The sequence below is a fragment of the Euleptes europaea genome, chromosome 7 (assembly GCF_029931775.1).
Source record: "Euleptes europaea isolate rEulEur1 chromosome 7, rEulEur1.hap1, whole genome shotgun sequence".
Classification (NCBI taxonomy): Eukaryota; Metazoa; Chordata; class Lepidosauria; order Squamata; family Sphaerodactylidae; genus Euleptes; species Euleptes europaea.
Genome location: NC_079318.1, coordinates 79303638 through 79329066, shown reverse-complemented (window position 1 = coordinate 79329066; position 25429 = coordinate 79303638). Strand labels below are relative to the sequence as shown.

The 25429-nt window shown below is 48.4% G+C and overlaps 1 protein-coding gene across 1 annotated transcript; it reads right to left on the bottom strand.

The window, feature by feature from the left end:
• Positions 1 to 1858: 1858 nt before the first annotated feature.
• Positions 1859 to 25227, bottom strand: LOC130480142 (solute carrier family 22 member 6-A-like). Its single transcript, XM_056852577.1, has 10 exons — positions 24802 to 25227; positions 18623 to 18726; positions 16056 to 16210; positions 14044 to 14212; positions 12543 to 12666; positions 8656 to 8771; positions 7387 to 7601; positions 4848 to 4956; positions 2753 to 2956; positions 1859 to 1946 (listed from the first exon to the last, which is right to left on the bottom strand). The coding sequence occupies exons 1-10, from the start codon at positions 25201 to 25203 to the stop codon at positions 1859 to 1861; spliced, it is 1686 nt and encodes a 561-aa protein (XP_056708555.1). The 5' UTR covers positions 25204 to 25227.
• Positions 25228 to 25429: the final 202 nt, after the last annotated feature.

The following is a 25429-nucleotide window of genomic DNA, read 5'->3' as shown; positions in this document are numbered from 1 at the left end:
GGTTTCCCAAATCCTAATCTGATACTCTGACCATTACACTTCTTCTCACTTCTCCCACTTTGGCCTTCTCTCTACCTCCCACCAGCTAGTTCCTAAATAAATTATTGTATTTCATTAATTGGCTCTGCTTCACTGCACACTTACTCGACCCATTAGTCCACATAAGTTTGCCCAGTGGCAAACAGCAGTTTCCTGGGACCATTGCAAAACAAGTGAGAGCCCCCGCCCCCCACCCTTCCCTGCACACATGGAAATGCTACATCCCCCTAGCTCTCATTTCAGGGAGGGGGCAGCAAGTTGAGACCTGAGGCGGGAAAACAAAGTGGTCTGTTCTTTGCCTATCCTGACTTCTTGAGTTTATAGTCAGACAAAACTCCTGAGAACACCATGTACCCTGGATATAGTGTGAACTTAGCGCAATCTTTATTGCAGGCTGAAATTGGGCACTGAAAGAAGAAAAAAAACATCTCATTCAAACAAAACCTAAGAATCGGTTTCACTACTAGCCTGTCTCCTAGAAGAGTTTTACGTGGCCCCCTTCCCATGGGCCTGGACAGTTGTCCCTTTTGGGTCTTCCAGAAACTTTTACTCCATTGGAAGTATTTGAAGGTACCTTTGGCCGCTTCCATATGTGGATTTTTTCCCTGCATGGACAGGAGGATACCCCCATAGTAAAGGGCAGTGGGCATCATGCCCAGGCTGCGGACAATTCCTCCGGCTCCCATTCCCCCCTTTAATCCACAGAAATTATAAATCACCTTCCCTTCCTAAATAAAGGGGAAATTGTGGGGCAGCAGCAAGGGGAGCATCCATATAACTGCTCCCCTGTAGCAACTTCCTTGGGGAGACTAGGGGGGGCATGTAAATAAGTTCCACACCTCCCGTTTAAGTACTTTAAGGGGCTTTTTTCCTTTCCCCTGACAATAGCCAAACTGTAACATTACAGTACAGATCACTAGGGAAAGGGAAAATTAGAGAAAGAAGAAGAGTTGGTTTTTATATGCCAACTTTCTCTACCACTTAAGGAAGAATCAGACCGGCTTACAATCATCTTCCCTTCCCCACCCCACAACAGACACCCTGTGAGGTGGGGGGGGGGGCTGAGAGAGTGTGACTAGCCCAAGGTCACCCTGCTGGCTTCATGTGTAGGAGTGGGGAAACAAATCCAGTTCACCAGATTAGCCTCCGCTGCTCATGTGGAGGAGTGGGGAATCAAACCTGTTCTCCAGATCAGAGTCCACCGCTCCAAACCACCACTCTTAACCACTACACCACGCTGGGAGCTGTGTGTGTGTGCGTGGGGGGCCTCAGTGAAATCACTGTGATGTATGTACTTTTGCACAGTTATGATGGGAGAGAGAGGGAGGAGTGGAGGATGAGGAGTGGTACCAGCAGGGAACAGCCTGAGAATGGGCTGTGTGTAGATGCTATCCCTGCCTGTTCCCTTCCCACTGCTTTTTTGTATGTGCAGGCACTGTCTGAGTTCTGTGGGGAGTAAGCTGAGGCTCCTCGTCTATGAGGAAATATGCCCTGCACATGCTCAGAGGTTGCCTTTATTATTACTGCACTCAGTCTTTCTGGAAGCCAGGAAGAAACTCAAATAAAGTTCTGCTCATTCCCATGCCCGCTCACTGCCCCCAGGACCATCACTTGATAACAGGAAAAAACCAACGACAAGTAACAAGGCGCTCTCTTTTTAAAACAAAAAGTTCAGAATATACAGAGGTTTTACACCGTCTTCTCCAGCTTTCACCACATATTTCCTTTGTAAGGAATTATTTGGATGAGTACAAAAGAACCGACAGCAGAATATTTTAAAGGACGTTGTTTCCAGACACAACCAGGGCCCCTGCACTGATCAGCAGGCCTCTTTGAACAGGGGCTTCTCCTGGCTCTGGAGCAGAATCTTCTCATGTGTGGCTACTTCTCGGTTCTTCTTCCTGGATCTTTTGGGAAAGATCAGAGAATGGTCAGCTGCAGGAATTCCCACCATGCTGGCAAACCTTTTAGAGTAAAACCCACATGTTCCTAGTGTTGCTACAACCAGCCAATGCTTTCCTATTCAGCATAATGTAGTAGTTAAGAGCAGCATACTCTAATCTGGCCTTTTTTCCAGGGAAAGTCCCTGTTTTCTGATTCCGACTGACTCAGAATAGCTCACATGGTTCTTCCTTCTGTTTTATTATTACAGCAACCTGGTTAAGTAGGCTGGGCTGAGACAGTCAGACCGGTCCAACATCCACCAGTGTGCTTATGGCTGAGGGACTAACTAGAAGAAGAGTTGGTTTTTATATGCCGACTTTCTCTACCACTTAAGGAAGAATCAGACTGGTTTACAATCCTCTTGCCTTCCCCTCCCCACAACAGACACCCTGTGAGGTAGGTGGGGCTGAGAGAGTGTGACTAGCCCAAGGTCACCCAGCTGGCTTCATGTGTAGGAGTGGGGAAACAAATCCAGTTCACCAGATTAGCCTCTGCCGCTCATGTGGAGGAGTGGGGAATCAAACCCGGTTCTCCAGATCAGAGTCCACCGTTCCAAACCAGCGCTCTTAACTACTACACCATGCTGGCTCTCTGACAAGAAAAGGTCACATGTTAGTTGGGGACCCCCCCAAACTCCCATTAAAGTCTGATGCAAAGTCCTAGAGTCATCGCTCAACAGTGCAAGGACTTTGTAAGGGGTAGACTGCTAAAGCCCCACCCCCTTCCCACACCCACTCCATCAAGAGATGCTTTTTACGAAGTCACAGACCTTTCCTCCACTTCTTCAATGGTATCTGGTAGAGGGATGTTAAGCGTCTCCGGCAGAAAGCTAGCAACGATGCCAGAAATGATGGGAGCTGCTCCGTACACAATTGGTGGCAGGAGGGAAAAGTAGTCCTCCATCATCTTAGCCAGCGGGGCAACGATGCCTCCCACCCGGGCCATGGTGCTACCAAAACCGAGCCCAGTCTGCCTGGGATGAGATAAATGTTTTGCTTTAGAGAATAGAATTAAAGTATTTCAAATAAAGATATCTCAAGTCAAACTGAGAGTGCCATGAATGAACTCCCAAACCATTTTTGTTTTCCCTTTTAAAAAACAGGCTCATGGATGTGGGAAGGGTTGGCCAACTACCAGGTACTAGCTGGAAATACCCTGTTATTACAACTGATCTCCCGCCGATAGAGATCAGTTCCCCTGGAGAAAATGGCCGCTTTGGCAACTGGACTCTTTGGCACTGAAGTCCCTCCCCTCTCCAAACCCTGCCCTCCTCAGGCTCCACCCCAAAAATCTCCAGGTATTTCCCAACCTGGAGCTGGCAACCCTATTCATGGGACATCAATGCAGTTTGGAATCTGCCTGACACCATTTCCCAAACTGAAATAACTTGTTGGTGGTCCCCAGACCTAGGAGTGTGTGGCTGTCCTCAACAAGAGCCAGGGCCTTCTCAGCCCTGGTCAGGTGGAACTCCCTTCCTGGTAATATCAGTAGGGTTGCCAGGGCCCTCTTCACCAGCGGCAGGAGGCTTTTGAGGTGGAGCCTGAGGAGGGCAGGGTTTGGGGAGGGACTTCAATGCCATAGAGTCCAATTGCCAAAGCGGCCATTTTTCTCCAGGTGAACTGATCTCTATCGGCTGGAGATCATTTGTAATAGCAGGAGATTTCCAGTTAGTACCTGGAGGTTGGCAACCCTAAACATCAGGGCCCTGCGGGACCTTAAAGAGTTCTGCAGGGCCTGTAAGACAGAGTTATTCCACCAGGCCTATAACTGAGGACAGCCACAGGTGTCGTCTGTGCTGGCCCCCCAACCCTCCTTTTTTCTATCTTGTTCATTGTGAACTTAGGGGGTGGGGGGACCGTCTGACTACTGAGCTTCTCAGCAGTTATTATACTCTATTGAGCGCCATCTGTTGTTTTAATATTAATTTATGCTGTTTAATATGGACTGATATTTATTGGTGTTAAGTGTATATGTATCATGGTTTTTGTATTATAGTTTTAATGTTGTTACCCACCCTGAGCCCAACTTCAGCCGGGGAGGGCGGGACAGAAGTCTAAAGTAAGTAAGTAAATGGCATGCAGGGGTCCCAATCCAAATCACATTCCCATACAGCTTTGTTTTTTAAGCACACACACACACCCTTGCTAGCTTATTCACGCAATTCCCAGCTATGTTGACCCAAGAGAAAGACAATCAAGTGACTTCTATAGCTCTATAGGGCCCTGGGGGTCGCCACTGCCGAGGGATTCCTGAGCTAGCCTTAAAGACTCAGATAGCCTCAGTACCCCAAACTGCCTAGGCCAGTCATCTTGTTAGGCTTTTTTAGGGTGGGGTGGATGCAGGGCATTGCATCCCCTTTCCCTCCAACCTCCAGCTCTGGAAGCAATTGCATCTGCCTCTTATCATCCTTAACCACTATAAGAAACAGCCTAGGATCATCACAGCACTGCCAGAGTTACCCTCAGGAAGTTGGGGGGGGGGGGCTCTTGTTCCTATCCTCAAGCTTTGTGGTTGCTCAACACTCCCCGACATATACTCTGAATTAGAGAACCAATTCTCCAGGAGTCAGCATCGTCATGAATTCCACAGGGTGCCTCCTTGAGCTTTGTGTGCCTGTGTTTGTGTGTATATGTGTTCTACTCTTTCCCATTTTGCTGCTTCTGGGGGGGGGGGTTGTTCTTGGTGGACACCTCCTACCATCCAGAATGGTCCCTCACTTCTGGACGGGAGAGACACACTGTGCCATTGTTTCAGCCTGGCAGCCAGCATAGCTACAGTGTGATTTAAGCCACTGAGCATTAAAATTTCCACATCTTCTCTTCATCCATAGCCAAGGGTAGCCAGTTTTAAAACTGGCTCCTCACCTGATGGGTGTGGGGTAGAGTTCTGTAGTGAAGAGGAAGACACAGTTGAAGGCTGCTGCAAGTCCCCCTTTCCCAATGACTGCCAATGATGTCCGAACGGTCTGAAACTCTTAAGGGAAGGAAAAGGGAAGACGCAAAGATGTCAGAAATTGAACACAGAGCCTAACTGAGGCTTCTTCCCCTGTCCCATAGCACTGACTCAAAGATTTCTCTATGTGAATCAACCATCACAGACCAAAGCACCAGAGAGAGAGAGAGAAGGTCATACCAACATAATTAGGGTTGCCAACCTCCAGGTGGTTAATAACCAAAGAACAGCACGAAGGCTCTACTATTGCTATTCATACATTTACTCAATTCATCAAAATACAAAAACAATTCCAATAAGCAATATACTACTACAAACTATAGAATGCACTATGTGACTGTAATACACAAATAATCAACTCAAAAGAACAGTCCAGAGGTGTCAAACCGAGTCCAAGAGTCTCAGCAAACCAATATTCCACAGACCACAACAAGTGATAGTAAACCACTCACAGAATCAGTCACCGGTCCAAATGAACTGGGAAGTACAATAGAACGTGATCCAAAGGAACTCTCTTCCATCTGTAAATGAGCCGAAAAAACGCTGACCCGTGCAAACAGTGAAGTCAGCAGGTAACAAATCGGTGCAGGAGACAAAGCCAACAAGTACGTGTCTGTCTAGATATGTACATGTTTCGTCCGCTTCATCAGCTTGCCGGTCTTCATAAATAACATATCTTCCAAACACTCTGTGTATCTTTCTTCACCCCCCAAATCTCCAGGTATTTCCCAACCCGGAGTTGGCAACCCTAACCTTAATGCTTTACAGTTCAAACCACTCACAGATTCCTTGGGGTTGTGGTTTAGAGCACAGCTGTGCACACAGAAGCTGCCAGGTTCAGTCCCTAAAATCTTCAATTTAATAAGACCAGGCAGCAGGTATTGGAAAGGCCCTTCTCTGCCTGAGGCTCTGTAGATCTGCTGCCTTTCACAGTAGACAATAATGGCTTTGACTGACTAATGGTTTGATGGAGAAGTTTCACATCCATTTGAGGTCTGATCTACATATGCTGCAGAATTAAGTGATACAGTCCCGACATGCTATTGACTGTACTAGTTCTGACTGGGGGTGGGGGATGAGACAAGGTATACTTTTGATAGCTCATGTAACTTAAAAAAAATAAAAAACTTCCTGCCAATAGAGAACTAGTACTAGGGTTGCCAGGTCCCTCTTCGCCACTGGCAGGAGATTTTTGGGAAGAAGCCTGAGGAGGGCGGGGTTTGGGGAGGGAAGGGACTTCAATGCCATAGAGTCTAATTGCCAAAGCGGCCAGTTTCTCCAGGGGAACTGATCTCTATCAGCTGGAGTTCAGTTGTAATAGCAGGAGATCTTCAGCTAATACCTGGAAGTTGGTAACCCTAACTAGTACAGTTAAAGAGCAGGCTTGGCTCGAACCTCTCCCCCTGCTGTGCCAGTTCCTTTTTGTCATGCGGAAAGAAACATTCACAATTGGCTTTCACCCCTGCAGTCTAAAGTGGTACAGTCCACCATACTGCCTCAGCAATTCTACTGCCTCGTTTTGCAGCATTTGTACTAGCCCGGGAGATAACTAATTAGGCAACGAGACACCGAAATGATGAACATGCTTCCAGTTGTGTGGTGTGTTTGAGAGAATAAAGGCTTGCCAAGTACCAAGGTTCAGGCCTGAAACATATATGCCAGTGAGAAAGATGGAGGTGCCTCTGAGCATGAACAGAGTTCTTTTTATCCTTCCCTAAATAGTCACAGACAGCAATTCCTGTTAGAACTTTACATATGGTGTCTCTCTGATGGAGAGCAACCACCCAGTTAAACAAGCTGATTAATCATATACATTTTACAGCCTAAATTTGCTTACTCAGAAGCAAGTGGGGCTTAAAAAAAGGTAAAGGTAAAGGTCCCCTGTGCAAGCACCGGGTCATTCCTGACCCAAGAGGTGACATCACATCCTGACGTTTACTAGGCAGACATGTTTGTTTACAGGGTGGTTTGCCAGTGCCTTCCCCAGTCGTCTTCCCTTTACCCCCAGCAAGCTGGGTCCTCATTTTACTGACCTCGGAAGGATGGAAGGCTGAGTCAACCTTGAGCCGGCTACCTGAAACTGACTTCCGTTGGGATCGAACTCAGGTCGTGAGCAGAGCTTGGACTGCAGTACTGCAGCTTACCACTCTGCGCCACGGGGCTCACTGAAGTGGGGCTTACTTCCAGGTAAAGTTGGGGAGGGGCCATGGCTCAGTGGTAGAGCATCTGCTTGGCATGCAGACAATCCCAGGTTCAATCATATAACTGATTAGCCAACTGAATATCTCAGCCTCACTTTTACTACTTAAACACTGCTTAAGTTTTATTGAAACAACAAAGAGCTTTGTGGCACCATGAAGTTAAAGTTTATAGTAGCATCACCTTTCATGGGTCAAAGCCAACTTCATCAGTTGCAAACCCTTGCAAGGTGGTGACAGATGAGAAACTCACCTGGGGGCACAAAGATGTTAGCGATGATGATGAGGCCGGCCAGGATGAGGAAGGCCATGACACTGAACCTTCGTCCAATGTAACTCATGGTGATGGTCACAATCACCTTGGCTGGGAAGTCAACCGCTCCAAAGATCACCTGGATAAGATAGATGCTAACACCAAAATTCTGGAGGTCCATGGCCAACCCGTAGTATGAGAAACTGACGGAAAACCTATCATGAAGATGGAGAAACAGTAATGGTCAACAGAACAAAAGACACATGTGAAAGACCAGGCTGGGCAATTATTTCCTGCTGTCTTTGGGTGGACAGGCACTTGAGACTGTTCAGTCTTTATGGTTTGAAAACATGCCTTGCAAATTTTCGCCTGGTCAGTTTCATTGTCATGAACAATTCCCAGGCAGTGTTGATGGGCAGAGAAGCATCTATCTACAATGGCTGAGGTGGTTTAGTCTGGAGAAAAGGAGATTGAGGGGGGACATGACAGCTCTCTTTAAGTATTTGAAGGGCTGTCACTTAGAGGAGGGCAGGGAGCTGTTCCTGTTGGCAGCAGACGACAGGACTTGCAATAATGTGTTTAAATTGTGGGCTGAAAGGTACTGGCTGGATATTAGGGAAAATTTTTACAGTAAGAGTTGTTCTACAGTGGAATCAGCTCCCTAGGGAGGTGGTGAGCTCTCCCTCACAGGCAGTCTTTAAACAGAGGCTGGACAAGCACTTGTCAGGGATGCTCTAGGCTGATACTGCATTAAGCAGGGGGTTGGGCTAGATGGCCTGTATGGCCCCTTCCAACTATGATTCTATGAAACACTTTGCCACACACCCCAGAACAGTTGCAAGATAATTTGCTTGCACTCTGCCACACAACTGTTTGTCATGTTGCTCAATCCTTGCAGGACCTCAGTTTCTTTACAAGACTACGGGTATTTAGCAGTTTTAATTGACTTAAATATTGCTTGATCGGAGCTATTGTATAGTTCATGTCTAAGGTCTTGCAAGTAGACCTTGCAAAAATTGCCTGGCTCAAAGCCTTGCAAACAAAGTAGGACCATACAGATGTACATCAACTGTACTGTTCAGAAGTACGCAATATGATGCATTTTAATTTGCTTTTAAAGCAGCAATGAATATTATTGTGCTCTGGTAATGGATTCACTTGTTGAGTAAAGAATGAGGTTTTCAGAATGCCTGAACCTCCCTCCTTGGGTTTTCAGAAGGAGCTTCTCCTTCCTTCCTTGAGCTGCTCATACTGGGCTGATCCTCTTACCACAGCAAGCAGAGGCAGCCTGTAATGCGTCGGATGGCTGGCGTGCGCACCAAGTCAGACAAGTTATAAGAGGACTTAGTGGAAGATAGTTCCTTCTCCATGTTGGAAAGCAGCACCTGCCAAAAACCAACAAGGGAGAGGATGTAAGAATCAGGGCAGGCCAAGGCCCTAGGTGAATGACTTCGCCTCCTCCCTGCATTGCAGGGAAGCCATTGCCTGCCCTCTTTCTCATCTCCACACCCGGAGGGAGCTGCTGCCACCCTCTCCTCCCAGCCGATCGAGATCAGTTCACCTGGAGAAAATGGCCACTTTGGCAATTGGACTCTATGGCATTGAAGCCCCTCCCCTCCCCCAACTCCTCCCTCCTCAGGCTCTGCCCCCAAAACCTCCCACCGGTGGTGAAGAGGGACCTGGCACAAAGGGGAAGCTGCCACCCTCCCTCACTGCAGGGAGGTAGCCACCACTCACACTGCCCTGGCTGCGGCTGAGGCTTGCTGTAATGCCTACCTCCCAAGAGGGTCCACTTGGGGAAAAGACCACACAGCCCAGCATGTCCATAGCCCCAGCCCAAGGAATGGACAAGGGAAGGAGGAAGAGGGCTTGCCTTGAACACATGAAGCTGCCTTATACTGAATCAGACCCTGGGTCTATCAAAGTCAGTGTTGTCTACTCAGACCGGTAGCGGCTCTCCAGGGTCTCAGGCGGAGGTCTTTCACATCACCTACTTGTAGGGTTGTCAACCGCCAGGTAGTAGCAGGAGATGTCCTGCTAATTCAACTGATCTCCAGCCGATAGAGATCAGATCACCTGGAGAAAAATGGCCACTTTGGCAATTGAACTCTAGGGCATTGAAGTCCCTCTCCTCCCCAAACCCCGCCCTCTTCAGGCTCCACCCCTAAAATCTCCCGCTGGTTGCGAAGAGGGACCTGGCAACCCTACCTACTTGCCTAGAACCTTTAACTGGAGATGCTGGGGATTGAACCTGGGACCTTCTGCATGCCAAGCAGAGGCTCTACCACTGAGTCACAGCCCCTTGCCCCCAACAGAGGGCAGGAAGGAGCAGGCTTATCACAGGCTGCCCACTGGGTCCAGGTTGGCAGCCCCCAACACTACAGGTGGGGTGGCAGCAGGGCAGGTTTTGCCTCTCTGCCTCCGGTGCCCTAGGCAATCACTTAGGTGCACCTAACGAACAGGCCAGCCCTGGTAAGAATGGAGGGGAGTCCAAATACAGAGAAACATTGCCATTTATGCCCTTCAGTGGCAGCAGCCCCCCCCCCAGAGCAACATGCAATGACGGATGAGGGATGGTTGCTTGCCTTCCAGGGGAGATATGCAGTTTTCCTGAGAAAAAATATTGTTTCCCAACCAGTGGGAAGCTCCATGGGCCGTTTCGGGACAAACTACACGTTACATATGACATATGACCACCACAGAGACTTACTGTAAGATGGGTTCTCCCTTTGAACCCAGTTCTTAGGCATGTGGGACCCTAATTCAGATGCGGACATGGTGTGGGGAGAAGGGGCTCCTGCTCCCTCCCCCACATCATTCTTCTGACTCAAAATGGCTCTCAGGAACAATATTTGCCCTGCTGGTGGCTTCACACATACTTGTGGCTTCACACATGTGTACATGTGCCTGCCAAGAAGCCAAAAAGCACCCCCATTTGTTGTTTTGAGTCAGGAAAATGTCTCAGGGAGGGGGAAAGCCAGACCCTATTCTCCTCTTGTGGTGGTGTTCTGATCCAAACTGGGGCCCTGTGTGCTTGAGAACTGAGATTCCAGGGTAGGGTTGCCAACCTCCAGGTGGGGCCTGGAGTTCTCCTGGAATTACAACTGATCTTCAGGCTACAAAGATCCGTTCCCCTGGAGAAATATGGCGGCTTTGGTGTGTGGACTCTATAGTATCACACCTCTGCTAAGCTCACTCCTGTCTCTCCCCAGGCTCTGCCGAAATCTCCAGGTTAAAAGGGGGGGGGGGAAGGTAAGCCAGCTCTTTATGCAGAGGCCTTTGCGACAGCAAGGGAACACCCACCTGTCCTCTTTTCCATGCTTGCTCCTTGCCTCAACCCCCCACAGCTGCCATTTCCATTTCAGGCCACTGGATGGCTTAGGGGAGCTTTTGTAAAGTCAGCCCCGTTGCTCAGTGGTTATAGCCCAATTACTAGGGTTGCCAGCTCTGGGTTGGGAAATACCAGGAGATTTTTGGGGCGGAGCCTGAGGACGGCAGGGTTTAGGGAGGGATTTCAATGCCATAGAGTCCAATTGTCAAAGCGGCCATTTTTCTCCAGGTGAACTGATCTATATCGACTGGAGATCAGTTGTAATAGCAGGAGATCTCCAGCTACTATCTGGAAGTTGGCAACCTTACCAGGTGAGCTGATCTCTATCGGCTGGAGATCAGTTGTAATAGCTGGGGATCTCCAGCTAGCTAGTACCTGGATGTTGGCAACCCTACCAATTACCGTATTTTTCGCTCCATAAGACGTACCTAACCATAAGACACCCCCCCCAAACTGGCCGTCGGATCGGGGAACGCTGGCTCGCGCCATCCCAATGTGCCCAGAGGGCTCTGTGCGGGCCCGCCCGCCTCCCAGCTGGCCGTCGGAGCGGGGAACGCCGGCTCGCGCACTCCCAACGCACCCAGCTCTGTGCGCCCCACCCGCCTCCCAGCGTGCCGTTCCGATGCGCCAAGCTCTGTGCGCCCCGCCCGCCTCCCAGCTGGCCGTCGGGGCGGGGAACGCCGGCTCGCGTCGTTCCAGCGCGCCCAGCTGGCTCTGTGCACCCCGCCCACCTCCCAGCTGGCCGTCGGGGCAGGGAAAGCCGGCTTGGGTCGTTCCGGCGAGCCCAGCCGGCTGGCGGGAGGGGAGGGGGTCCCTCCGCCCGGCTCTGGGAGTCCCGGATGGACCGGGCTAGGGTCCATAAGACGCACATTCACTCCATAAGACTCACAGACATTTCCCCACTTTTGAGGAGGAAAAAAGTGTGTCCATTTATTGGCATGGTCTACCAGTTCTTCTGAATTCCCAGCTTTCATTTAAAAGGTAAAGGTAGTCTCCCGCGCAAGCACCAGGTCATTACTGACCCATGGGGTGACATCACATCACAACGTTTACCAGGCAGACTATGTTTATGGGGTGGTTTGCCATTGCCTTCCCAGTCATCTACAGTTTACCCCCAGCAAGCTGGATACTCATTTTATCGACTTCGGAAGGATGGAAGGCTGAGTCAATCTTGAGCCGGCTACCTGAAACAGACTTCCATCGGGATCGAACTCAGGTTGTGATCAGAGCTTGGATTGCAGTACTGCAGCTTATCACTCCAGGAGAAAAAGACAGTAGTATCTATTTTTGTAGTGATTCTAGGGGGGAAAGCCTTTAAAAGCCCCCTAGTGTGCATGTAGGGGCGGGGGAATGACAACTGCTTTGGGCTAGATAAAGAAAGTGACGCCAATGTGGGCAGAACCTACAAAAATGTTCACCTTTCCATTCACATGGCGTGCAAAGGTGATTTGACTGCGATCTTTCCAAAAAGATATCAAACTAGGCTTGGGAAAGATTGCATCAAAGCAGTGGAATACCTGCAAAGTGAATGAGCAGGGTACAGCATCATATGTATGCCTATCCTCCCCACCCCCAAAGCAAAAAAGCAAACAAACCCTGCTGCAGTTTTAGGCCTGCCAACCTCCAGGTGGTGGCTGGAGATCTCCCGCTATTACAACTGATCTCCAGATGACAGAGATCAGTTCCCCTGGAGAAAATGGACGTTTTGGCAATTGGACTCTATGGCATTGAAGTCCCAAGCAAGGTTGATGCCACCTGAAGCTTCTTCATCCAGCTGGGTCCATCATTCTGGACGCCAAATTTTCTGCCATGTCTTCCTCCTTACTTCAGTGGTGATCTCAGATCCAGCCTGCTGCTTCCCATTGACCCTGGCGACCCTCTGGAGGACTTGGACAGCCGTGCCAGATTTCCCAGCCAAAAGTAGCCAGCGAGCCGATTCAGCAAACCACCTGAGCGAAAGAAGCCAAGTGACATCCTCTGAACCAACAGGCCACAAAACACAGGTGAATAAGTGAAGCCGACCCTCCCCCCAAATCTTTAGCAATGTTACTTAACCTGAATTGACTTGTCAAAAGTTGATGTTGCTATTTTAAGTCTACATTTGTTCTCGGTGATATTTCAAGCCTCCTTGTGTGTGTTAAGTGCAGTCAAGTCACTTCCGACTCATGGCGACACTTTAAATCAAAGTCCTCCAAAACGTCCTGTCTTTGACAGCCTTGTTCAGGTCTTGCAAACTGAGGGCCGTGGCTTCCTGTATAGAGTCAATCTATCTCTTGCTGGGTCTTCCTCTTTTCCTGCTGCCTTCAAAGTTTCCTAGCATTATTACCTTTTTCAGCGACTCTTGCCTTCTCATAATGTGACCAAAGTACGTTAGCCTCAGTTTAGTCTTTAGCTTCTAGGGTCAGTTCAGGCTTGATTTGATCTATAACCTACTGATTTGGTTTTTTTCTTACAGTCCACAGTATCCATAACACTCTTCTTCAACACCACATTTCAAAGGAATCTGCTTTCTTCCTATCAGCTTTCTTTACTTTATATATTGTATAACTCTTGAAAGGAGCGGGGGTACACCCACACTCCCCAAATCATAGACAAGGTGACATAATTCGTACATAATATGTACGAATAATAACTATTTTTGTTAACGTTCTTCTGATTTTCCCTCCCCCACCTCCAAGTCCAGTCACAGTTCCTGGTGGGATTCAAGGAATTTAGGAAATTGGCCAAGTTTAAGTCTATGGAATATGAATTTATAATTCTTCACCAGGACTTGTTAAGTGTTCTTAACTTTCTCTCAAAGTCATATTTCACTAGCAACACGCTCAGAATTCACAAACGTTAGAATCCAAAACTGAAATTTGCACATTTTCCTTTCATCTTCAGGACCAGTTTTACTGCTTTGGGTCCAATTTGGGGAGAAAAGTGGGCTAAAACTCTTTTAAATAAATGTTACCAGCTCCTAACAAAGGCAGGCAGGCGAGGGGGAGTAGGTGTCTTCCCACCCAGAAGGGTGCCCAGATTCCTTCCCCCTTTTTTGAGGGTAGAGTTTGAATCAAGGGTCCTAAACTACCCATTCTAGTTCTATAACAGGTAATAGCAGCTGTTCAAAAGTCATTCAATACTAGGAGATACTAAGGCAGTGTTTCAGGAAAGGGGGAGTTTTAATTGTCAACAGAATGTGTCCCACATCAAGGAAACACAGAACACATACAGCTTCCTAGCTCCTTCCCTGCTGGGTCCTCTGTCAACCATCTTGCAATGCTTCCCTCCCCCATGAGGACCTGCAGCACCCTGAGAGTGAGGGGTTGCACCCTAGCAGCACATACCATGAGTAAAGGAGGAAGAAGAAGAAGGGCACAGACACGGCCAACTGTAGCCAACGCCAGTCTGGGATTGCATAGGCCAAGCCAGCCAGGAGGATCTGACCCGCCGTGTACGCAAAGCCAGTGCACGCTATGGTGATGGTCCGGTACTTGGTGGGAATCCACTCCACAACTGGAAAGGAAAGGAAAGAAACCCCTTTTAGATTTCACACTGGCCCTCCTTTTTTAGTCTGGAGTTGATGCCCTGTTGTGTCTTCAGCTGAGCATTGGGTTTAAATGTCTTTTCCCCGCCGTTTCCGATCTTTGTTGACATTATGAAGTTGCCTTGTATTGAGGCAGAACAGCAGCCGGGCTGTTTCCACGTGGAGGTTTTGCTCTGGTTTGGCATCCAGACCGGAGCAGACTGCTTTGCAGCATCACCTAAATGGAAGCTTGCTGGGTGATCATGGGACAGTTACATAGTCTATCTCACAGGGTTGTTGTGAGGATAAAATGGAGAAGAATGCAATGTAAGCCACTTTGGGTCCCCGTTGGGGAAGAAACATGGCGTAAAAATGAAGTAAATAAAATGATCTGCTAGTTGGTCTGAATTCCTAGCTTTGCATTTAAAAAGACTAGCCATTTTCATTGCAAGGGTATAAGGGGAAAGTGTGCTCCTTTATATCTCTGCATCAAGGGTTAGACATGTACTTTTAAAAAAATGAAAGCTGGGGTATCAGAGGCACTAGTAGATCATGGCAATAGACAATTATAACATTATAGCATTGTAATGATTTAGCAACTGTTGATTTTTTTTTTTTAAGCCCTCTCATGATGGGTGGGGAGGTGGTAGCTGTGGGGGCCAAAGGAAGTGCGTGGGAAACTGCCATATGGACGCTCCATTGCAGCAGCAGTGAGAACTACACAGAGAATAATTGCCATTTTGAAGCAGCCCTAGTTTAATATTATCTACTCTGACTGGCAGTGACTCTCTAGCACCCAGGGTTGCCAATCTGCAATTCTCCTGAAATTACAACTAAATAAATTCCCCCGGGATGAAATGACAACTTTGGAGAGCAGACTGTATGGCACAAATATCCATGAATTTCCCAAGCTAGAGTTAGCAACCCAACAGTGTCTGGAGTAAAGACAAGTATATCCCATTCTCTACTACCTGAGCTTTACCTGAAGGTGCCATCTTTACTCCATTGAACCTGGGGCTTTCTGCATGCAACACATACGTTCTGCTATTGAGCTATGGCTTCTCTCCCACAGTTGAAATTTAGGCCGTTTATGCAGGGATGTCCCTCCACCGTCACCCCCACCGACTGCTTTGGGGCTTCCTTTTGATTATGCATGCCTTTTCCACCTATCAGAGGTCACCACGCTCTCCCTGCGCATTTTGCCTGCATTTTCCAAATTCTGGCTAAAACAACATCTGGAAAACACAGGCAAAATGCGGGGGAGAGCGAGGCTACCTCTGACAGGTGGGAAAGGCATGCATAATCATATGGAAGCCCCGAAGCAGTCGGCGGTGGTGACCGAGGGGCATCATCCCTGCATAAAAGGCCATTGATTCTAAGGGACCTGCCTTTGTTTCTTGCGTATGTTTTTCTGTAAAATACTAAGTATCTTGAAGGAACTGTCTTAATAATAAATAGAATTATAATCCTCACAATAAAACTGGCCATGATCTGTGCTTTGGATGGGCATATCTTCCATTAACAAAACAGGAGTCCAGTGGCACTTTGAAGATTAACAAAATAACTGGGCTGCTGTTTAATTTTGCAGCTACAGACTCCCATGGTTGATCCATCTGGAATTATCCTCTGTCAGTGTGGCTTTTAAAAAGCCATGAGTGTGAATACACATTGTGACAATGAATTGTATGAACTAGTTATCTGTTCCATGAAAAAAAAATGAAAATTTTAAACCAACATGCAAAATTAAGAATTTCTTAATGTCAGTTTCCAAAACTGCTGGATTCCCAAAGCGTACATCATTTTGCTTCAGGTTCCCCTTAAGAAGCCTCTTACCCAAGCAGGCGATGCTGAGGCCGAAGCCAGAGAGCGACATGCCGCTCAGGAACCGGAAGATGCAGTAGGACACAAAGTTGGGCGAGAAGGCTGCACAGGTCCCCGTGACTGCCATTTGCAGGAAGGACCAAATGAGGAGGGCTTTGCGGCCAAACCTGCAACAGGCGAGCAAAAACAGCTGAAAAAGGCCTGGGGAAGGCATCAGTGATCATTAGGGTTGCCAACCTCCAGGTAGTAGCTAGAGATCTCCCACTATTACAACTGATCTTCAGCCGATAGATATCAGTTCACCTGGAGAAAATGGCCGCTTTGGCAATTGGACTCTATGGCACTGAAGTCCCTCCCCTCCCCAAACCCCACCCTCCTCAGGCTCCACCCCAAAAACCTCCCGCCGATGGTGAAGAGGGACTTGGCAACCCTAGTGATCATAGAATCATAGAGTTGAAAGGGACCACCAGGGACATCCAGTCCAACCCCCTGCACAATGCAGGAAATACACAACTACCCCCCCATACCCAAGTGACCCCTACTCCATGCCAGAAGATGGCCAAGATGCCCTCCCTCTCATGATCTGCCTAAGGTCATAGAATCAGCATTGCTGACAGATGGCCATCTAGCCTCTGCTTAAAAACCTCCAGGGAAGGAGAGCCTACCACCTCCCGAGGAAGCCTGTTCCACCGAGGAACCCCTCTAACTGTTAGAAAATTCTTCCTAATGTCTAGAGGCTTCACCCCCTTTCCAGAACCAAATCAAAGCTCTTGGGGAGGGGCTTTTTCTGTTTGCCTTTCCACACACACACACACACACACACACACACACACACACACACACACACGTTTATTTCCCCACGGTCAGTCATTCCAACCCCTTCCCTCCCCCCAGTACCAAAAGCGAGTAGGGCTGGGATGAAAGGGTCCGGGGCAATGGATTGTGTGGAGGGGAAGGATTAATTTCCCCTCACCTGTTTGTGCCTCTTTTCAAGTAGACACCATAAATGTGGCTACCATCATTATCACTAGTTTGGCCTTAAGTCCAGGGCTGCTGCCACCACAGGCCTCCAGGTTCAGGTTCTCTCCGACCCTTCCCCTCATGCCACCCCATCAGAGGAAAACAAATCACATTCCGTGGGCCTCTAGAGCCGTGTTGGTGAACCTATGGCACGCGTGCCAAGTCCGGCACGCCGAGCCCTCTCTGTTAGCACACGCGGGGGCAGCTGGGGCTTTGAAGGGAGCTTGGAGCCTTCCCTGGACTCCCCGCCGCCTGGCTTTGAAGGACAGGCAGTGCGGAGCCCTTCAAAGCCGCCCCCCCTTCCCTGGACTCCCCGTGCGCGCCCCCCTTGCCGAGCTGGGAGGAAACCTCAGTATTCAGGTTACATTGCCGTGGTGGCACTTTGCGATAAATAAGTGGGTTTTGGGTTGCAGTTTGGGCACTCGGTCTCTAAAACGTTCGCCATCACTGCTCTAGAGTGACTTAGAACCCTTTGCGCTGCCTAATAAGCCGTGTCTCCCTCACCCCATATCCAGATAGGAAGCTGATATATGCCATCCCATTGGTTTATCATGGTTGGTATTATATCCTGTCCTCTGACTAACTGAAGCTCTCTGGGGTCTCAGGCAAGATGACTTTCATATCACTTATTACCTAAGCTTTTTATAACTGGAGATGCCAGGGACTGGACCTGGGACCTGCCGCATGCAAAGCAGATGCTCTACCACTGAGCCACAGGGTTGGCACAGAAAATGGCATTCAGTGCATGCATGCAGCCACGCCCACTTTAGTCTTCCCTGTTCCACAGTATCCAAATACTTCTTTTCCTCCTCCTGCCCAGGTGACCAGACTTTTAATTTTAAATGTTGTCACATTCATCTTCTGTGCCCCTGTCTTTTGGTGAGTTAACAGTCTCTCCTCCCTTGCTATAAATTCTAGACTTTAAAAAAAGTCCTTCATGGTGGAAGCTGGACATACCATAGTTTTCTTTGGGATACCCTTCCCTTCTCCTGGTAATATCCTAAGTGATGGCCCCAAACTGGCCAGGATCGGTCCAGTCGAATCTCCTGTGTAATAGTTCATGCAGCTTATTGGTAGGGCTCTTTTTACCCCAGCAGGAGTTCCGTCCTTTTAACAACCAGGTAACATCCAGAAAATCAACAGGTGTGGCTTTCCACCCATGCATGGGAACACAGTGATTAGAGTGATGGTGGCGATGATTGCTTTCCCTGTTGGGCTTCTGCCTGTTAATGACACAGGAACCTTTCCAGAAATGAAAAGGGAACACTCCTATCTCTGCTGCCTAAGAGTTCCAGTCTTCACTCTGAAACATTTCCTCTTCTTCTCTGTTGTCTCCCTCTATTGTCTACGTTTGGCAAGTAAGCTCCTTGGGGCGGGGACTTATCCTTTTCACTTCTTTCTCTATAATGCTGATGGTCCTGCATAAAGAATAAGAACAACTTTGTTTGGGTTTGCATGAACTCCATCCCGGCACTGGCCACACGCCTCATCCAGATCCATACTCCCACTGCCCGCAGGCTAGGTGATGCCACCGTAGGCTGCCACACTCTCTGACTTACCTGTCAGCCAGCCTGCCAAGAACCAGTGCTCCAACCAGCACACCAGCCATGTAGATAGACTGGGCCATCTCTCGAAGCTTCCGTGAGTCACAGACAAGATCCCACTGTGGTGGGAGAAGGATAGTGGATCAGCGTGATAATTTTCGGCTGACGGTGCAATCCTAGGCACCTTCCTAAGCCCACTGATGTGTAGAGTAGGGGTCCACAACTTTTTTTGAGTGTGAGCACCTTTGGAATTCTGACCCAGGGTGGTGGGCGCAATCACAAAACGGCTTCCTCAAGAGGCGGAGCCGACCACAAAATATCAAGGCGTGAGGTTGAGCGTAATTCTAATGTCAACTCTTCAGCATTTCAGGCAGAAGCTCTGTTTAACAGGATGCCTTTTAAAATGAATATACCATTTAAAAAGTATTGCATACACAGCTTCAATGCATGACTTGACGGTAAGATCCTTTTGCTATGGTAGTGGCTGCTGCTGAAGCAATTTTTACAAAATCTGCACAGCCAGTGAGGTCCCCAATGGCCAATCAGAAGCTCTACTGGACAAAAAAAAACCCACTTGGCCATACCCACTTTCTAAAAACACTTGGAGGGTGCCCACTGGTACTGGTATGGAGAGTCAGTGCCTTTCCCTGATCACTGAATGGCCCTGGCCATTCCTTCTCCAAATCTAGGGATTAGCAGGCAGGGTTTTCTGGCCGTATCATTCAGATTAGTTGGAATTGCAGTATTTCTGTATCAAGCACCTATGCTTAATACAGGTTTGCCATGCCTCATTCAGTCTGGAACCAGGATGTTCAAGGGATGGATGTTCAAGGGAAGCACACGTGGTACTGAGCAGATCAAGCCCAGCAGCATTTGGTGATTGTTTAAATGGATCTTGGAGTTTCTCCTAAGCCTCTCTTAACAGTTTTGTGCTGTAAGATTACTGCACTTTCCTCCATTCCTTTTAAAATGAATGTATGTCTTGGAGTACTCCATCACTTTTTCACATAGGGTTGCCACTAGCGGGAGGTTTTTGGGGTGGGGCCTGAGGAGGGCGGGGTTTGGAGAGGAGACTTCAATGTCATAGAGTCCAGTTGCCAAAGTGGCCATCTTCTCCAGGTGAACAGATCTCTATCGGCTGGAGATCAGTTGTGATAGCAGGAGACCTCCAGCTACTACCTGGAGGCTGGCAACCCTATTTTCACAGGAAGACAGCGAAGGAGAGACTGATTCGGGAAGAATATGTTGGAGAATGGGGCTCGTTGGTCTAAGGTGTTTTAATTGTCTGTGTGTTTTGTTTAATTGTTGGTTTTAATTGGTTTTATAATATGTATGTTTAGAAGCTGTTTTAATGGTTTGGATTGTTGGCCTCCTTGGGGACCTGAGAGGAAAGGCAGCATTAAAATGTTATAAGTAAATTAATTCTACATTTTAGAAATGGCCTCAGGAGTTTAATGCCTCCAGTATCAGTACTGCAGTCCTAGTGGCCAGTCATAATAATGACAGTAGCCTTATTTTAAGGTTTTCAAAAGCTCAAGGTGTTACCTATACATTACCTTGTTGTAACCTTTACAACAACCCTGCAAGGCAGTCCAATGTTACCCTCCCATTTGGCAGGTGGAGAGGGAGGCCGAGAGAGAGGGGCTCTCCTAAGGTCACCTGATGAATTCATGGCATAAGCGAAACACCTGATTTACAGCGGAGTCTGGTGCTACACCCATCATGCACAAGACTGGGCCGGGGGGGTGGGGAGAACACAGAACAACATTTTTGCTCTCAGCAAAAAACTGAGCTGCTCCTGCCCTCGGGATCTTTGCCAGCAACATCTCCCACTGGTTTGGAAATCTTCTGTTCCCAGCAAGATCCTTTGGAGACCATGGGTGAGGGGTGGGCGTGATGGAGGGGGGCTAGTCAATTACTGCCTGTTTACCCACCAAATGCAAACACCCCCGACTGTTCTGGACTCTTTAACCCACTTGTTTGCTGGAAATTCCTTTACGCTGTAGCCGCCATCTCTTCCCCTCTCTCTTCTGCGCTTGGCAAAAGAGCAGCCCCTGCAAATGATCGGGTGGGGGAACCAGGAAGCTGCACCCCACAAGACTTCTTCATGCCAGTTTCTAATTGGATTGGACACAGAAGAGAGGGATGGGACTGGTGACACCTGTGAGCTATGACTGCTAAAAATGAAGACTGTTTTTCTCCCCTTCCCTTTCTCTGCTCTCTCCCAGTTTAAGATTGAGCCTGATGTAGGGATGCCAGCCCCTAAGCGGGACCCGGGGATCCCCCGGAATTACAGCTCATCTCCAGACTACAGAGATCGGTTCGCCTGGAGAAAATGGATGCTTTGGAGGGGGGAGTCTATGGCATTGTACCCTACTGAGGTCCCTGCCTTTCCCTGGCTCCATCCCCAAATCTTCAGGCGTTTCCCAACCTGGATCTGACAACCCTACCCCCCCATCCCCTGATGGTGGCCGGGTGGGGGATATGGCAACCCTAGCCTGATGAAGAGTTCAGTGGAGCTCAAAAAGGTTGCTTGCTGCATTTGTGGTGTGCGAGTTAGTCCAAGTAATGGGGATTACACAGCTGGTGGTCTGCGATTTCCCCCGCAATGAGCTGACATAGCTGCTTACCATTTTTGCACGTACCAAGGGCTGCCGAATACCAGAGCCTGGGAACAATGTTGTATGGAGGGGGCAGCCACAGCCTCCTTGCCCTGCTTGTGGGTTTCGCAGAGGCATGTGGCTGGAAGCAGAGTGCTGGTCTACATGGAGCCAGCAAAGGGGTTCTTGTCTATTGCAATCGTCGATGTGGTCTGGGGAGAGCAGCTTGCATCCTGCTGCTAGGGTTGCCAGGTCCTCTCTGGCCACTGGCAGGGGAAGGGGGTGGTAGGGCTGCCTGATCCAGGTTGAAAAACTCCTGATTTGGGGATGGAGCCTGGGGAGGACAGGGACCTCAGTGGGGTACAATGCCATAGAATTCACCCGCCAAAGCATCCACTTTCTCCAGGGTGGGACAGCAAGGGAAAAGTTTGCTACAGTACAAGACTGTGTGTTGAGTCAGTGGGGGAAAAGTCATGGTGAATGATAAAGGGGACTGGATGGAACCAATGTACTCCTGTGCTCCTGACTATGTGAAACTACCAGATAAGCACTAAATGTTAAAGTGTCATGTCTTAGCATGGAACTAGGATAAAAGTTCATTCCCCAGTACAATCGTGGCTCAGTCTTTATGCTTGTTAAGGCGGCTGAGCCACAGCTGCAATAAAACTGTTTTCTCGACTAACTGTCTCGGGTCTCTCTCCTCCACAAACCCCCGTTTTGCCGCAACAAGGGGAACTGATCTCTGTAGTCTGGTAGTATCCCTGCCACTCTGCTCAGTAAAGTCTGAAGCCTGCCTTCCAGTGTAAGGAGCCTTCCTCTGATAGAACTGTCCTTACGCTGTAGGAAGGCTTCCAACTTTGTTGAGAGGAGTGATAGGATGCGAGCCAGGATGCTGGCTCTAGATCCAAATCCTGCCCACCCACTCCCAGCTACAAACATGCTAAGATTGCTCACCTGCGTTCTGTCTCCCATCCCTGTGTTGCAAAATTGGAATACATCTCATTTAAGTATTGACCCCCCCCCCCCATAACAGAATGATAATGGGCCATCCATAGTTTTTGTCAAGCATCGAGAAGGGAAGAAGATCTACAAGCAAAATTGTGACCGTAGGGCCACAGTGTGAAGGCATTAAAAGGCCTTTAAAAGTGCAGCAATGTTTACAGCCGGTCCCAAAGGTGTCTGCAAAGAAGCTCAGTGATTAAAACCATAAGATCACAACGTTCAAGCCTGTTGCAAAGTACTGTATGCTTTATATAAAGGCACACAGGAAACCTGTTTGTCAGGACCAAGCGTGAGCAGAAGGTCTATGAATAGATGAAGCTGCCTTACTCTGAGTTCATCTTGCACAGTACTGTACAGCCTGGTTGGTGGCTGGCAGCAGCTTTCCAGGGCCTCAGGCAGAAAGGGGTCTTTACGAATACCTGCTACTGATCAAGACGTGAAACTTCTAGGGATTTAACCTGAGGACCTCTGCTGCAGTCATGCCGCAGTCCCCTTTTGAAGGCCGATCTGCTGGTGAACCACCTAGATTCTTGCAAAGCAGAGGCCCTCAACCTGGCACCCATGGCGCTGCCAAATGCTTTTAGAAAGAGGGAGGGGCCAGGTGGGCTTTTGCCCAGCAGGTTTTCTGATTGGCTATTCAGATTCCAAAAAAACATTGCTTTCAGCAGCAGCTGCCACCAAAGTAGGGTTGCCAACCTCCAGGTGGTGGCTGGAGATCTCCCGCTATTACAGCTGATCTCCAGCTGATAGAGAGCAGTTTACCTGGAGAAAATGGCCACTTCGGCAATTGGAGTCTATGGCATTGGTCCCTCCCCTCCCCAAACCCCACCCTCCTCAGGCTCTGCCCCCCAAATTCCCAGGTATTTCCTAACCTGGAGCTGGCAACCCTACACCACAGCAGAAGAATCTTCACTGTGTGAATGAAAGTAAGCTACATGTAAGCAAGAAAATACTTTCAAACAATACATTCATTTCAAAAGGCATCCTGTTAAGCATAGCTTCTGACTGAGATGCTCAAGAGTTACTGTTACATTTATGTACACACTCACTTCTTGACATTTTGTGGTTGGCTCCATCTCCTGCAGCAGCCATGTTGCAGTTGTACCCATCACCCTGTGTCAGAATTTTAAAGGTGCCTGCAGGCTCAAAAAGGTTGGGGATCCATGTTGTGAAGTATACTAGTTGTTTAGGTGGATTTGATCCAACAAGGCTCTTCTTATACAAGATTGGAGGCTCTGGATTACTGGATACAGATCTATTATATTTTTATCCTGCCCTTCCCTGCAAGTTGCATGGTTCTAGGGTTGCCAGTTGTGGGTTGGGAAATACCTAGAGATTTTGGGGGTAATGCCAGGGGAGGATGGGGTTTGGGGAGTAGAGGGACATCAGCAGGATATAATGCCATAGAATCCGTCCTCCAAAGCAGCCACTTTCTCCAGACGAACTGATCTTGGTTGTCTGGAGATCAACTGTAATAGTGGGAGATCCCCAGGGGGCACCTGGAGGTTGGCAACCATACATGATTCCCTTCCTCCACTGTATTCTCACAACAGCCCTGAGAAAAGGTCAGGCTGCAATGAGTGGCTGAAGATCTCCCACAGAGCTGCATGGATGAGTGATGATTTGAAGCCATGTCTCCCACAGTCCTAGTCTGATGGTCTAACCACTGTGAAATGCTGCCTCTCCATGTCTTCACTGTTACAGGATATGGGGGTACATTCCAGCTTTGTAATAAAAAAAAAACAGTCAAAAAGAAAAGGAGAGCAGGCAAGACTGGTAGCTTCTCGGTTTTTGTTCTGATAATGCTGCAATTTATTTTGCTTTTAGCATATTCTAGTTGATGGTTAAGAGGCCATAACTCCATTGGGAAAATGACATACAATGCTGCAGATAAATAAATTAATGGTTGTTTTTATGCTTTGTACGTTGCCCTGAGAGCTTGGTATGGCTGAAAAATAAAGCCCTTCAAGGGTGGGGGAAACTTGCAAAACACCAATTCATTTTTTTGTCGAGAGAGACACTGTCCTTCAGTGTTACTCCTCTGAAGATGCCTGCCACAGCTGCTGGCGAAACGTCAGGAAAGAAAATACTTAGACCACGGTCACACAGCCCAGATAACCTACAAGAACTGACCAATTCATTTGTTTATTTGCTGTATGTTCAGAGAATAAACAAAAAGTATACCCCTGCAGTGGATATGTATTTGATATCAAGTAGGCAGTTGCTGGTAACGTGAGAAAATGGAAGAGAAGGCTCTCTGCATATGCTCAGAAAAACATGTTGGGAGCTGAATCCTGGCATTTCTGTCTATGCATGTTAAATCCCACCCTTCCTCCAAGGATGTCAAGAGACATACATGGTTCTCTCTCCAGCTATCATCCTCACAAAGGCCCAGTGAGTTAGCTCAGGCTGGGAGAGAGTTACTGACTCCAAGTTGATGCATTGTGAGCTAATCTACTAGGACCTAGTCAGAAATGCTAAGCACTACACTGGCATTGGAAATCACTTGCCTACAATGATACAACATGCCCAGCCTCCAACCCCTTCCAACTGACATTTCCTGGAAACACATTTCAGCCTATTGCATCTCACCTCAATGATGATTGTGGAAGAATACAGGGTCTGGTCATATACCCATCCATCACCACAAGGCTCGGTAGTCATCTTGGTCTTATTTGCCTCTGTACTGTTGGGGTTGAGAAGATGCCACTGGGTGTCCACGAAGCGCTGACATCTTTCCAGTTGCTGGTTGCTGTCCATGGGGATGCCGGCCTTGAGAAGGTCGCTGGCTCCTAGCAAATGAGTGGTGTTCGGATACCCACTGCCATTGGCGGTGATGTGGACCCGACAGTGGTGTCCTGGGATGGCAGCTGTGAAGTTCTGGAGAAGGTTGTGGCTGGCCATCAAAAGGATAGGGATAACGAGTAGCGCCGTGTGGATAAACTGGAAGCGGCCCATGCCGCCAACTTGCTCCAAGAATTCAGCGAAAGTCATTGTGTCTCTCAAGTCCCCAAGAAGAAATCAGGAGGGTAAAAAAAAAAATCCTTCTTGGCTCCTTCCTAATCCAAAAAAGATAAATTCCCTTTTCATAAAGAGCTGTGTGAAGGAAGGGAAAACAAAACTAATTAACCTCAGCCTGCGGGAAATGGAAATATTTTGCTTGTAGGAGCTGGATTGCAATGCAGTGTAGAACCAGAGGACCTTTGGATACAGTGGATCT

Coding starts and splice junctions, on each gene's coding strand:
- LOC130480142 (XM_056852577.1), bottom strand. CDS start 25,203: ATGACTTTCGCTGAATTCTTGGAGCAAGTTGGCGGCATGGGCCGCTTC. Junction 12,667..14,043: donor TTCTTCCTCCTTTACTCATG/GTATGTGCTGCT, acceptor TCTTTCGCTCAG/GTGGTTTGCTGAATCGGCTC. Junction 7,602..8,655: donor GGCTGCCTCTGCTTGCTGTG/GTAAGAGGATCA, acceptor TCTTCATGATAG/GTTTTCCGTCAGTTTCTCAT.